Consider the following 15,066-nt stretch of genomic DNA (forward strand, 5'->3'; position numbering starts at 1 on the left):
GAGGGGCCGAACTGGACCCGGGGTTCCTACGGGGCAGGTCACACACCATGGGTGGTACCTAAGCTGACCCTCAGGGCATGTGGGCATGCATCTCGTAACAGAACAGCTACACCCTCCCCAAATCTCCTTCCTGCCTGATTACGACAAACGAAAAGGCTGTTTGGTGCGTTTGGTGCGACTATGTTCGTAACCTTTCTAGAACTTTCTACCCTGCCCTTTTTACCACATGCAGGCAGCTCACGCCTAAGGGTTTCCAAAATCCCTCTTTGGTTGCATTTGTTTTCACAGCTTCCTCCCACGAAGGCCAAGCAGCCCTGGTTCCTACTTCCCTTTGATGTGTTACGCATCCTTTTACATAAATGAGTTTCGGTGTAAAGAAAAGTGACTTGATTTAAACAATCATTCTGAGTGGTATCAGGAATAGGAAAACTTGTGAAGCTCAGATGGGGACAGTGGGATCTGGGAAACATTGGGCCGGATTCCCTCTGTTCTTCCCGGTCCACCCCACCCCACCGCCCCCCCAGCTTTACTGAACCGGGGGCTCGCTCCTCATAGGCCCCCGTTTGTGCCCTCGTCTTCCCTCCATGCAGTGGGCAGCCCGTGGTGGGGGCCGGGAAGGGGCTGGGCTCACAGTGGATTCTGAGCTGAAAGTCCTTGGCCTGCTGGCCGGCTGGGCTGAAGGCCACGCACTGGTACCACCCTTCATCCCCCAGGTGACTGGTGGTGATTCTGAGAACCTGGCCGTCCTCCTGCAGCTGGATTCGAGGGTCCCCCGGAAGGACAGGTCTGGAAAGATGGTCAAGATTGTCAGTAAGGCCAGCTGGCAGGGGCAGGCTACACAGAGGGGAGCCTGCTGCTTGGGAAACGGAAGCCTGGAAGATTCACAGTCGCTGATAGGTACAACAACCCAAGTGCCCATCAATGGATAAACAGATAAACAAAAAGTGGTTCATCCCTACAACGGAATATTATTCAGCCATTAAAAGGGACGAAGTACTGAAACCTGCTACAACATGAAAAAACCTTGAAAACTGTGCTAGGTGAAAGAAGCCAGACACGAAAGACTACATACGTATGACTGCATGAAATCTATATGAAATACAGGGACATTCACAGAGACGGAGGTTAGTGGTTGCCAGGGGCTGGGGCGAGGGAGGAACAGAGCAGTGAGTGCTAATGAGTATAGGGCCTCCTGTGGGGGTGATGAAACGTTCTGGAACCAGATAGAGGCGACGGATGTGCAACACTGTGGATGTACTTGTGTTTAGTACTGAACACAGTGTACTGAATTGTGCACTTTGGAATGGTAAACATCATATTGATTCCTTAAAATTTAAAATACCTTAAAAGACACCTTTGAAAACATTTTAGAAATGAAAGGAAGGCTGGCTAAGTGATGAGAAAACCCTGCCATTTGAAAGCAGGGTCTCACCTGGGCGATCTCAGGCTGGGGGGTGGATGTGCCCCACACCGCCCTCTGCCTGGGCCCTGGCTGGCTCGTGCAATGCCTGTCGAGCTCTAACCCTGCAGAGTTCCCTCTCCCCAGAGGCCCTCTCCACCAGCCCAGGCCGAGGCTCCACCCCAACACTACCCGTCGGGGGTCACTCACTGCCCATCCTTGGTCCATTCCATCTGGGGCGTGGGGACCCCCGAGGTCTGGCACTCCAGCTCCACCCCTACACCAGCCAGGCCCAGCACCTCCTGAGGGGCCTCGGCTCCAAGCACGGAAGGTGGGACTGGGGGCGAGAAAGGGTGGGGGGAGAAAAATCCTCAACCCCTACAAGCCCCGCCTGCTGCAGGGCCTTTGCACGTGCAGGACCCCTGCCTGGTCACCCTTCCCTTCTCCTACCCGGCCCTCATGGGAAGCTCCCCCAAACCCCTGGCTGGATCGGCCCCTGCTCTGTGCGTCCTCAGCTGCCGGCAGCGCTCTTTCGTAGCACATCATAATGCATAATGTCGTTACAAGGCTAATGATGTGATTGTCCAATGTCTGCCCCCATAGTTATGTGAAGACAGGGACCAGGTCTGCCATGCGCCCCTCTATGCCCCCGGCTCCCAGCCGGTAGTTTCCCTCCCCCGCCCCGCCTAAAAGGGGAGGGGTTGCAGGGCCAGACACACTTGGGAGCTGGGAGGGCTCGGCCTCACTCACTGAGCACAAGGAGATGGAAGTCCCTCTGCGCAGTCCCAGCCTGGTTCTCAGCCCTGCAGGAGTAGAGGCCAGAATCGCCCTCCTGGATCCTGGGAAAGTAGAGGGCCCGGGCCCCGTCCAGGAGGCGGTGGCTGCCCACCTCGGGGATCTGGGCAGAAGAGGGCAGAGGGAGCTCGTGAGTGGGGTCTGGCTACCCCGCATCCCCCATCAGCAATGAGGAAACTGAGGCCCAGGGAGCTGGTTGGTGACCGGAACCCAGGGTTTCTGATTCCCATAACGGTGCCGTGCCCTCTCCACCAGGCAGCCCCTCAGGCTTCATCGTGGGCCCACGGTCTTCCATGGCCCTGAGTCCCAGTGCATCCCCAAAGACAACTGCCACTTGTCACACCTCCCCGCCACACCTGGCACATGCAGGAACCCGTCCAGAAGGTCTGTACCCTATCCAAATCCCACCCACAGCCCATCCACCCCAGGGGACACCCACCTGCTGCCCATCCTTGAGCCATGTGATCTCGGGGGCTGGAAAGCCATTTGCGTCACACTCCAGCGTCAGGGACTGCCCGGCCATGCCTGACACGTTGGCCCTGTGCCCGTTCTCCCGGATGCTGGGGGGCACTTGGGAGCAAAGAGAAGCAGAGGAGCTGCCCCCTCCCAGGACAGCCACGGCCACCCGGACCCCTCCTGGGGCATTCTTCCCCACCTGGACGGGCAGCCCCAACTCCCGCCCTTCCCCAGATCCTGGGGTTCCAGGATGCCCGCCCCAGCCCCTGATGTGGCCATCAGGAGCCACGCGGACCTGGGAATGGCCACAGCGGCCTCGCCCTGGGACCTCGCGCTGGTCGTGCCCAGGAACTGTCTACGGGCTCTGACATCCAGCTTTGTAAGATGCGGGACCCCCGGGGATCCATCTGGCTGTACACCCAAACCGCTGTCATGGTCACCTAGGGGGGTACCCTCCCCCGCCCCGAGTCAGAATCTCTGAAGATGGGGCCTAGGTATGTCTTTGAAACAAACTTCCCGGGAACCATAAAACTGCTTCTCCCATCCCCTCCATGAGCCCGTGTTGAGGAGAAGGGCTCCCCTCCCCCTGCACACAGCACCAGGGGCGGGAGCTGTGGGAAGCTCTTCCTGCTGCAGGGAAGAACAGGCACCTTGGGTAGTTTCAGCAGCTTCAGTGGGAGGTGGGCTCTGGGACTCTCATCTGCCCTCAGTGAGCTTTCTAAAATAAATTCACTAGACCATTTTAGAGCCATTTGTGGAGTTCCAGGTTCTTCTCCTTACACTGTATCCGTGGGGGTCTCTCTGGGGAAGGGGACGCCCATGCAACCTGCCACTTTCCTAACATCCTCAAGCCCTCCCCAACAAGCACGGGGTCGGGGAGGGCAGGGACCTGTGGCCTCCCCTGCGGTGAGCTCTCAGGCTGGGGAGCTGGCGCTGCCCCACCCAGGCATCCATGCGTACCACTGGGAGGTGTGTACAAGCCGTTCCCCAGCTCTGGGGTCCCTGCTCACCATGGACTACCAGCTTGGCTCTCCTGGATGCGGAGCCCGCCTCGTTGGTGGCCTGACACTCGTAGTCTCCACCGTCGGTGGGAGAGACCGAGGCCAGAAACAGAGAGCCTTCATCCAGCACTGCCAGGCCCGGCCGGCCACGCAGGGGCTCCGAGGACGGGCCCTTCCGCCACGTGATCTGCGGCTTGGGCGTCCCTGAGAGGGCACAGAGTCATCAGCATGAAAGCCTGTCCCCTTCCCTGTCCACACCCACACTGCCCCCACCCCCGTGCAAGTGATGCTGACCCTCGGGGTTGGGGGGAGGTCTCAGGTACCTCCTTGCTCCCCAGGCTAGAGGAGCAGCAGCTGCTCACACACCTGCCACCTCCCCACCCAGTGCTGTGCGTCCACGTGGCCTCCCAGCGGCCCGAGGGCCACAGGCACAGGGGCCAGAGCCTTTTCTGGTTCCCCTCGCAGAGGCCCCACCTCGTCTGCACTCCCAACCCCCTCACCTGCCCTGTGTTTTCTCTTTTGCCTGCCATCTCCAACTTTCTAATGTACATAAGATGCACTTTTTTAGGCTTTTTTTTTTTGGCTTATTGTCTGTCTCCCCCCACAAGGTCCGAAGTCTTTGCTTTGTTCCCTGCTGCACCCCCAGCTGCAAGCCCAGCGCCTGGCACACAGCAGGTGCTACCTGAATGAATGAGCCCGCCGTGCTCAGTACCCATATTGTCCCATCGGATCCGCGCATAAACGGTGGAGGCCCCAGGTGGACCGGGCCTGTGCTTCCCCTCACAGGCATGAGGCGGACACCGCTGGCCACACACCCCTAGCCCCACCGTGAGCGCCGCAGTCCCCCTGGAGGCCCTTCTCCGACACTCCTCACGTCGGACTGTGCAGCGTCTGGCTCTGCCACCAGGCTGTCGGCTCACACGGCCCGGCGCACGGTGGGTGCGGGATGAACAGCTGCCCCACTGGGCCAGGGCACACAGTAGGTCCTCAGATCGGTGTTGAAGGAATGACCCAGCATTCCAAGCAGCACACGTGCCCATGAGGCATGGCGCCCAGTGGTCGCAGCGGGGCCTGGGTCACGTGAGCCCCAACTCTGCAGACTTGCTGAGTGATCTCAGGACAAGGGCAGCCCTTACCCACTGCCCTGCCTGCAGGGCAGGCAGCCTGCAGCCCTTCCATCACTCCCCATTGGGGTCATAATCGTTGCTAAATACCAGTTATCACGCACCACACCCCCACTTGATCTGCCGACTCCCCTGGCAGCTCGGGGCTCTCTATAAGCACGTTCTCTCTGCCTCACTTGCTCTTTTATCCTCACCTTTGGAGGGAGGGGTGAGACACCCCATCTGGGGGGAATGGGGCTGCGATCAAGATGCGGCACATCCGGGGCATCCGGGGTGTCGTCTCGTTCGGGAGGGCCCCTGCCCCCCCCACCCTGTACTGACTGCTCCTGCTTAAGTGCTGGGGGCTCTGCCCGCTGGCCCTGAGGGAAAAGGAGGGCCACCCATGCTCTGCGATCTTTGGGTACTTAATCCCCTGTGTCTGTTTTCTCATAGAACCCTCTGCCGTTTCCTCTGTGTCTGCCCAGGATGCCTGCTGGAGTGTCCCAGCTGCTCCCCAGCATGGAGACACAGGTGTGAACACACACACAACACACACACATACAGCCCACAGACACACACATGCCCCTCCCAGTTCCTCATCTTTTCCCAAAGGCCCCAGCCCGTACTCCCGCCACCCAGAGACCAGGACTTCAGAGCTGCCAGCCCTGAGGGGTATTGAGTTTTGAACCCTGGAAGCTTTTTTTTTTTTTTTTTTTAAGGCAAACATCTAACTCCTAAATGAGCTCTAACCACACAGAACTGCACCACTGCTCTGTGATGGGAAGACTCCAGGGACTCAGGGCTATTGCTGAAAAACCCCTCATCTTGCCTCCACTCCCATTTTACAGAGACCAAGAGAGGAACAATGTCCAAAATCCTGGCCTCTGTCCCACCCCACGAGGAGGAGGCGGGTAGCGCCACCCACTGCAGGTACCAGGGCTCCCATGGGTCACGCCCTCTGTGCTCCAGGCTTTCTCCTTTCTCCCTCAGAGCCCTCCGAGCCCAAGGTCACATGGCTGGTGAATACCAGTGCCCAACACTGCCCACCGGGCAGCCACCTGCTTGAAAGAGAGAAGGCCAAGGGGGGTGGGGTGGGACGCGGGGCGGGGACAGGCAGTTGTGATGGAGGGGACCTGGCTTATGCTGACTTGGCTGAAGCCAGGCTCAGAGGACAGGCCCCTGGCTGACCAGGGTTGATGCTGGGGTTGTGAGTGACTGTGGGGTATCAGGGCAGGAGGCCGGGGCTGGTGGTCCCACCTCCTACCTCCCACGTCCCGGGAGGGCCCTACAGGTTCCTTGCTGTTACCAGATACTGACACAAGGTGGCGCCCTGGTCAAGAGCGGGACGATGGCCCCTCCAGGTGGTCTGCTCCCACCTGCCTCCTACCTGGCCCTAGCTCTGTCCCATTCCAAGGGCTTCCCTGGATCCCATGGCATGAGGAGGTGCAGTGCAGACTACAACCAGCTCTCCTGGCTCCTGCCAGGCTTTTTGTAAGCTACCACTTGCTTCTTAGACACCCAGACACCTGCCCTTCTAGAGAGCATCATCTATGCACAGGGGAGACATTTTGGCCATTTTGACCCACAGCCAGAAGCGACTCTGGCAGCCAGTGGGATCCACCAGGTGCCGCAGCGAGATTTCACAGAACAGTCGAATCCATTCCACACGTTTCCGCAAGCTCCTACTATGTGCCAGGCACGGTGCTGGGGCCTAAACTTCCTGCCGTCCACTGGGCCCACTGGGCCTGTGCGGAGGGACAGGTGTGACCCCACTGGACAGCTGAGAAAACTGAGGCTCAGAAAGGAGGTGTGAACTGCCCGGCACCGGGCAATTGACCCAGGGGTGGCTATCTCCATCCCACACTGTGCTGTAGCCCAAAGCGGGTCCCAAAGGACTGGTTTGCCCAGGACTGCGTGAATCCATGCCCTGTGAGAAAGCCTGGGGCTTGGGGAGAGGCAGGGGCCACCAAGCACCGATCCTAGGACCCTGGGGCCTTCCTCAGCCCCAGCTGTTACAATCCCCAGGCGCAGAGGGGCCCAGGGTTTAACGGGCACTCGGGGCTGGGGTTAAAGCAGATTATACTCCCTGAGTTACATCACCTTCTGGCTGTGACCTCAGGCAACCCTCTTAACCGCTCTGGGCCTAAATTGCCCCTAATAAAAAAAAAAAGAGCTAATGCTAATACCCATCCTATAGGGCTGCTGATGGGATGGAGTTCCTGGCATGGTCCTGGACAGGAGCGGGGACCCCACAAGCCTCCACAGCCACGCACACTGCCCACAGTGACCGCGGGCGCTGAAACACGGGTGGGTTTTCTCCCCCTCCCAGCCCAGGGCCCAGGGCCCAGCCTCACCTCTGGCAGGGCACGGCAAGCTGGCGTTCTCTCCTGCTACCCTCTCCAGCAGGCCACTGGTCTCATCGGCCCCCCAGTACGGCGGCTCTGGTGGAAGGTAACGCGGCCACAGTCACACACCCAAACCCAAGGCCTGGTGCTCCCCCGACCAGGAGCCCAGGGCTGGTGGAGGGGGCATTCCCATCCAGAACCCCAGCTGGAATAAGGGGGTACAAGCCCCGCGTTCCAGCCCGCAGCCTCGGGGAGAGTCAGGGCCGTGGCACCAGCTCACCCCCTGCAGGGTGGCCCACGGAACAGTGCCACGCACGACCCCGCGGGCTGGGGGGCTGAGCTCAGGATCGTCCTGCCCTGCCTTCTCTGAGTGTGTTTCAAATTCATCATAGTGAAAATGCTAGCACCAGGGATCCAGAACTTTCTATGCACCGGGCACTTCACACGCATTCTCTCACTGACCCCTCACATGTTACTGGACCCATGTTACAGGGTCAGAGAGTGTAAATGACTGGCCGATGGTTGTCCAGCGGGAAAGTGGGAGGAGCTGGCCCGTTGCTCTTCAATCACCACCTCACGGCGCCTGCACCCCACCCCGAGGACGGAGCCCCCCCCGGGCTGGCAAAAGCGGCCCGACACGGCTTTGGGGGCTGGGCGGAAGGAAGGGGTCCAGCAGCTCAGAAGCCCAAGCTGCTGCTGGGGAAGGAGTGGGGAGGTAAGCTCTGGGGTTCAGGGGAGACTCACCCAGCACCCTGAGCTCCAGCTCCCAGGCATCCACCCCAGCGCTGCTGGAGGCCTCACAGCGGTACGTCCCAGCGTCCGAGGTTCGGATGGCCACGAAGTGGACGGAGCCATTGGGCCCCCCGCCCCGCAGGGCCACCCCATCCTTGGACCAGGTCAGCTGGGGCTCCGGGTTGCCCTCGGCCACGCAGTTCAGGTCCAGAGCCTCCCCCACCAGTGCCTTCAGGAGCCGCGGGCCCGGCTGCACCTGGGGGGGCACTGACAGGGCCACGGGGAGGGCTGTCAAGGCAGGGGCCCCGGGTGGGGGGAGTCACAGAGCCCAGACTTACAGAGAGGGCCCGGCCTGCTGCAGGGCTCCCCACACCCCTGGCCGTCGCCAACCAGCAGAAATCGTCATTGTGGGGGGCGATTGACAGTAGGACATCCCGTGTGGACCCCCCCCCCCCCCCGCAAGAGTAGAATCAGCCTTTCCCTTGAACACACGTGTTGCCATCAAAAAATCGTTCCTCGGGCTTCCCTGGTGGCGCAGTGGTTCAGAGTCCGCCTGCCGATGCAGGGGACACGGGTTCGTGCCCCGGTCCGGGAAGATCCCACATGCCGCGGAGCGGCTGGGCCCGTGAGCCACGGCCGCTGAGCCTGCGCGTCCGGAGACTGTGCTCCGCAACGGGAGAGGCCACAACAGTGAGAGGCCCGCGTACCGCAAAAAAAAAATCGCTCCTCCGTGCTCAGCTTACTCTCCCCCCAGCCCCCACCCCCATCCCTACCCCCAGGCTTGCACCCAGCACCATTTGAGAACCACCAGCTGGGAAACACCAGCTCAGTGCTGGATGGGGACATCGAGGCCCAGGGGGCGGCGGGACTGACTCAGCCCAGGCGGCAGCACGTACAGAAGGGGAGGCTCAAATCCCAGTCCTGTCCCTCTCGGCCACAGGACCCCGCACTGGCTGGGGCCTCGGTTTCCCCTCCTCACAAAGAAGCCCTGGGATGGAATGAGATGCAGGACTAGAGCAGCCAGCAGGGAGCCTGCTCCACAGCGGCGCCTAAAACACCGCGGCTAGACTCACTCTCAGGGTTCCCAGCTCGCTCTTCCCCTTTCCTGGCTTGGGGAGGATAGTGGGTATTGTTTCTTCTGCATTTGTGTTTTTCAAGCAACTTTCCCATCCTCCATCCCAGTTGGTCCCTCCTATGGGGTGGGTGATGCTATGTCCATTTTGCAGATGAAGAAACTGAGGCTCAGAAAGGTTGTGTGACTCGACCAGAGTCACCCACTGCGTCGGCTCATAGGAGCTGGACCGGCCCCAAGGCTGGGTCTGTGTGACCAGGAATCCAGGTGGCTTCCGTGGGGCCAGACTGGATGAGCCTGGGAGAATTCTCAAAGACGAGGACAAGTGTCCTGGGCCCTCGGGGGAAGCTGAGGACACCCATTCCCTTCCCAGCTTCAGAGTAGGAGCCCAAAGATAAGACCATCTATGGAAGCTGGCCCCTGGGCAGAGATCAGCTCCCCCACCCGGAGCCCAGAGCCTCACTGTCTAGGAGCACGAGGGTGTACATGCCCTGCCCACTACCCCCCTAAAAACACTTGCTGAAAACAACAGCAGTTTCCACCGTGCTGAGTGCCTGATGTCATCAATACCCTTTCTGACAACTATGGGACAGGCGTTATTACCTCCACTTTATAGAAGAAGAATCCAAGGCTCAGAGAAGCCAAGCAGCTGGCCTAAGGTCACACAGCCAGTCCGTGACAGAGTCAGCATTCGAACCCAGCTCTGCCGACTCTGAGGCCCTGCTCATCACCCTGCTTCCTGCTTCTCTGTTTCTCTCCCATGCTCACGCAAACTCATAGTGAAGCTTTGAGCCCCTCCCTCTCTGAACCTCAGCCTGTTCACCCGTAAAATGGGGAGTCAGCTTAGATCAGGGGTTGGCTTTTTCTGGAAAGGGCTTTTTCTGAAAACGTTTTGCAGACCAGATGGTCTCTGTCTCAACTACCCAACTCTGCCATTACGGCGTGAAAGCAGCCACGGACGCTACGTAACCGAACGTGTGTGGTGGCACTCCAGTAGAGCTTGTATTTACGGACACTGAAACCTGAACTCCATATCATTTTCATATGTCACATTATTTGCCTTTTTTCCCCCAATCGTTTAAAAATGTAGACATCATTCTTCACTCGTGGGCCACATGAAAACGGCATGTAGGTCAGTAGTGGCTGAGGGCTGCAGTCAGAGGACCCCTGTCTCAGACAACTCATCCCCGTGCTCCTGGAGATGACAAGGTCCCCGCCTCTTTGGTGGAGTGACTCCACTGGGTGGCTTCTGTGAATGGAACCTGGACACCCAGGTGAACATGCACTCCTGGGCCCCCACCTGAGCCAGGAACCAGAACTCTCTCCGCGGGTCCCCCTCCCAACGCCCAAGTCTCCAACGCCCAAGTCTCCAATGCCACGGGGCCCTGCCCTTTGCTCTCAGGGGGCCTCTGAACAGACTCTCCGGGCTCAACCAAGGGGTTCAGGAGAGGGGAAGAAGGGGGGTGAGGAGGAGAGATAAGGCTTGAAAAAGACAGGAAATAGAGTTGATGGAAGAAACACTGGAGGACCATGAAGAGGTGACAAAGCCTGGAGTGGAGATGGGGGAGGGGCACGAGAGGCCTAAGGAAGATGGGGGTTGGGGGGAACGGTGTGAGACAGAGGCTGCCAGCCAGGACCTTACCTTGCACCCTGAGGATGTAGTACCGAGCAGCGGACCCCGCAGGGTTACTGGCTGTGCATTCGTAGAGGCCGCTGTCACTCAACTGGGCCTGGGCCAGATGCAGGGAGCCTGATGGGAGGAGGCAATGCCTGTGGGAGTGAGGGGCACTGGTAAGACCCCAACCGACCCCACCTCTGCCAGAAAGGCCCAAGACCCAACTTGAACCAGCTGCCTCCTCCAGGCAGCCTGCCAGGACTGAGGCAGTGTCCGCCACCCACCCTTCACTCCTCCCCCTGCCCTGCCTCCACTTCCCCCAAACCACCAGGCCAAGGCCATGTCCCCTCCAACTTGCGTAACAGACAAAGAGCACTAGGCTAGGAGTCCGCTGGCTGGGTTTAACTTTGAACCCTTCCCAGCTGGATGAAGCAAGTCCCTTCACCTCTTGGAGCCTCCATTTCCTCATCTGTAAAATGGGCATATTAAGAAGTTCTGTGGCCGAGGCTGGTGAACAGATTCCGCGTGGGCTCAGCCCAGGGCCTGGTACCTAGTCGCCAGTAACTCTTCCTCCTCTAATGCACATGCCTACCGTCCCTCGACCCTGCCCTGAGAGTGGGGATGAGGCCTCATTTGGAGGCCCCCTCAATGGCTTCCAGGGAGAAGCTGCAGCCCAGAGACCCTCTGCGTCTAAGTGCCAGGTCTGGCCATGCTCTGAACCCAGGGCTTTTCAGTGTCCTGTTGTCCGGCGTTGTATTGGGCCCTCAGGAGGAAGTTGTAGAGGTCCCCCATCGCTGCGCTCCCCAACCTGGCCCACCTTGCTGAAGTCACCCGGCCCCCATCCCACAGGGATCTGGGACCCCCAGCCAGGCTCCTGCAGCTGGGCTGGACCCGAGGGGGCCTCTGCAGATATGATGTCACCAGCCCACATGTGCTGGCTCCGTGTAGTCCCTGCCCCCGTAGAACTGAGTGGGCAGCTGCGGCCAGTGGCCACAGCAGGGCCCCAAGTGCAAGCAGCTGGCACGGGGGCGGGGAGTGGGGGTGGTAACCTCCAAGGGCCAGCCCCTCCCCCGCCTATGCTCATCAGGGTACAGCTGGGCTCCAGTCCCGGTCTCCACTCCCCGCTCTGCTGAGTCTCAGATTCCTCCTCTGCAAAATGGGGATGACAATAGCCCCCATCTCCCAAGCAGGTGCAGGCCAAGTGCTGGACGTGCACTTATTAAACAGGTCAACATTGCTGGCAATTCACTCTCTGGACAACCACGGGGGACTAGCTGTGCTCTGCTGGTTTTCCGTCTCCCCATATGTAAAGTGGGCTTGTAATCCCCCTACCCAGCAAACCCTTCGTCCAGTTTGCCCTGAGCTTCCAGCAGGCACCTGGGGCAAGTTCTCTGAGGACACTTGTGAGTGATATACCAGGCAGTGGTCTCTAGAGCCCAGGCACTGGGCTGGGACAACTAGGTCCGACCCTGTTCTGCCACGTGCTTGCTGTGTGACACTGGGCAAGTCACTTAACCTTTCTGTGCCTCGGTTGTCTCCTTTTGGAAAAAAGAGACAACAGTGGTACTTAGCCCTCATAGGGCTGTCCGGAGAACGGAAAGACCTAATTCACAGCACAGTGCCTGGAACAGACGTACTCAGCAAAGGTCAGCTGTTATCATGGTGACGACAGTGGATCCATAAGGATACGCAATGCAGTTTTGCATCGTTTAAAACTCTTATAGAAATGGTACCACGTGTATGTGCGTGGGTCTAATTCATTCACTCTTCACTGCTGTATAGTAGTCTGTTGTGTGATCATACCACAATTGGATTAATTTGTTCTCCTTTTGGTGGGCATTTAAACATTCAGGTTTTCCTTTCCTCCCTCCCTCTCTTCTTTCCTTCCTTCGTTCTTTCTTTCTTTCACCACCAGAGTCCTCTGCACACTGATGTATGTGTCCCCACGCACAGGAGCAGGACTCCGGCGCCACAGGCTCACACACCATCAGCTCTCACGGGTAGAGTCCATCATTCCCCCTTGTAGAGCAGGGCTTCTTATCAGAATCCTCCAGCTATATGTGAAACATACAGATTCCCAGGCCCCGTCCAGAGACTCTGATCTGTGGGGGGAGGCTGGAATCGGGGTCTTACCAAGGTCCTCAGGGGGACCACTCCTTGGGAGTACTGCCCCAGGACACAGGGAAGTGCCCCTGCCCTGAGAAGCAGCCCGGCGGAGCAGATGGGAACAGGGCTTTGACAGCAAGTGACCCCTGCATCCACCGCCATTCGGCCTCTTGAAGGCTGACCTTGGGCCAAGGACTCCGTCTCCCTGAGCCCCGGTGCCCTCACCTGGGATCACAGGAGACGGCACGTATGGAGTGACATGGTGCACACAAAGCCCATGGTCCCTGGGACATAGTAAGTGCTCGATAAACAGCCCTGCTGCTAGTAAAAACCACGCCCCCCTCAACATGTCTGTGTTTCGCCCCCCAGCCCCCAATCAGCTGGGCAGCCCTAAGTAGGTCCCTTAATCTTCCAAAGTGGAAGAAAAAAGGAAAAAACAACACAGATGCTTTCTTGTCTCAGTGACAAGGAAACATTTCCCCTGTGTGGCTCCCCTCCCCTGGCTTGGCTTTTCTCATCCACAATTTTTTTTTTAAGTTAAATAACGTTGACACCCACCAAACACGAGCCAAATCAGTTTGAGGCTGAAACATACACACTGAGTCACACTTGGTGCAGGGACACGGTTCCCTCAGGGGACTTTGCTGCAAACCTCGACTAGCCAAGCAGGCACGCATGGGACAGCAAAAAGAGGTCTAGGCTGAGCACCAGAGTTCTGGATCTGAGGTCCAATTCTGCTACAGACGTGCTGAGCCAGCCCAGGCAGGGCAGACAACGTCTCTGAACCCCAATTTCTTCATATTTGAAAAGGCTGCTCTGGAATTCCTTTATCTCAGAGGTTGCCTTCTAGGTCTTCTAAGAACTTTAGAGAAGTTGCTTCCTCCCTCACCAAGCCCTTAAAAGGATAGGAAGTGGGAGCTTCTGGGATTAAAAAAAAATAATGAAAGAAACTTCCAAAAGTGGAAATAATTCTCAACAATAAATGTAGGCATCTTGTCTTTCTCATGATGACCCCCAGGTCATTTCCTAGAGAGGGAAGGCTGCTCGCTATACCACAAAGGAGGAAACGGAACGAATGGAAAGTCCATCTTATAAATGGTCAAGCTGAGGCCTGCAGAGCCCTCCCCATCACAACCCTCACCGCACCGGCTTGTGACCACCTGTCACCTGCGGGCCCTAAGAGGACACATCCCCAGCCATCTTATTTGCCTTTGTATCCCCAGAACCTAGCCCAGACCTGGCACAGAGCAAACCCCACTCGGACCAGATATAGGAAAAAGGTATGGGGCCTGGGGCAGACCAAACAGGACCTAGAGGTCTAGAGGTTGCTGGGCAGCCCTTCTGCACCGCCCCCGCCCCACGCCCCGGGACGCTCTCTCTCCACATTCCCAAGGCTCCTTGGGGTTTGGGGGCTGCAGCCCCGGGAAGGATGTCAGGGGCAGGGGGGAGGTGGGAGGAAGCGGGGAGAGCGCTGCCGTGTGCCCGTGCCTGTGGTGTAATTAGCAGCAGCCTCCCTGCTGAGGCGAGAGCAGCCAGATGGCTCCGTGTGGCGCCAAGATGAAAACATGGAGAGGTTCGAGGGGAATTTCCTGTTTATGACCTCTGCTGCACTGGAGGCTTCACTGTTGGCTGTGACTGTCACACAGCCACGCAGATGACGGGGGATGGGGAGGGAGACCCACCTTCCCTGCCGTGTCCCCCTGGTCCTATGAGCTCCAAGGGGGATGTATCTGCCTGGAGAGACCAAAGGGCATCTGATAGAAAGTGCAAATCCCAGGCCACACCTTCGCTGTAACCCAGCTTGGGGTCCCCTCTCCAGCTCCTCTGTGGCTCAGGGAAGCTGCCCCTGCTGCCCCAGCCAGACCCCTTCTCTCACTTACACACTCCTGGAGGCTTTACGGCATTTGACACACCTGTAATCACCTGTCGCTGTCTGATGGCTCCGTGAAGGGAGCGGCCAGGTTGCCCAGGTGGTTCCTGCCATGTTCCCAGCGCTTAGCACAGGTGCTGGCCCACAACAGGTGCTTGATAAATATTTGATGGCAAATCCCAGCTGTCCCTGTCCACACACGCACCCCTTCCCACCTTCGCTCACACTGTTTCCCACACCCCACCCTGTCTCAAGGCTGCTCTCCTGCCCCCAGACCCCGTTCAAGGCAGCACAGCCTCTAGCTCCTCCACGAACCCTTCCCTGACGAGCGCAGGCAGGTTACACTTCCCCTGCTCTGAGTTCCATGGAGCCGAGTTCAGCTAATTTCTCGTACATTCATTCATTCACTCATGTGACAAAGAGCCACTGGGTTCCAGGTGGGCCACGGGGGTGAAAGAAATGTACCCCGTCCTCTGGCCGCTCAGAATCTGTGGTTGGCCTGCGCCCAGGCCCTCTTGCTGTGTCCCATGCTCCCCCTGCTGCCCCCGTTTCTAGAGGGCCCGTCCAACCTC

At 58.7% G+C, this 15,066-nt stretch overlaps 1 protein-coding gene across 1 annotated transcript in view; it reads right to left on the reverse strand.

Annotated features, from left to right (window-relative positions):
* HMCN2 (hemicentin 2) overlaps positions 1–15,066 on the reverse strand; it is a 149,894-nt gene that overhangs the window by 70,594 nt on the left and 64,234 nt on the right. The window contains exons 23-30 of the mRNA XM_060013970.1: positions 10,546–10,673; positions 7,844–8,098; positions 7,109–7,195; positions 3,661–3,855; positions 2,634–2,764; positions 2,150–2,297; positions 1,610–1,736; positions 632–786 (exon numbers count right to left, since the gene is read on the reverse strand). Of these exons, the coding sequence (XP_059869953.1) occupies positions 632–786; positions 1,610–1,736; positions 2,150–2,297; positions 2,634–2,764; positions 3,661–3,855; positions 7,109–7,195; positions 7,844–8,098; positions 10,546–10,673 (1,226 nt within the window). The remainder of the gene's footprint in view (positions 1–631; positions 787–1,609; positions 1,737–2,149; positions 2,298–2,633; positions 2,765–3,660; positions 3,856–7,108; positions 7,196–7,843; positions 8,099–10,545; positions 10,674–15,066) is intronic.

This window comes from Delphinus delphis, chromosome 6, assembly GCF_949987515.2.
Source record: "Delphinus delphis chromosome 6, mDelDel1.2, whole genome shotgun sequence".
Classification (NCBI taxonomy): Eukaryota; Metazoa; Chordata; class Mammalia; order Artiodactyla; family Delphinidae; genus Delphinus; species Delphinus delphis.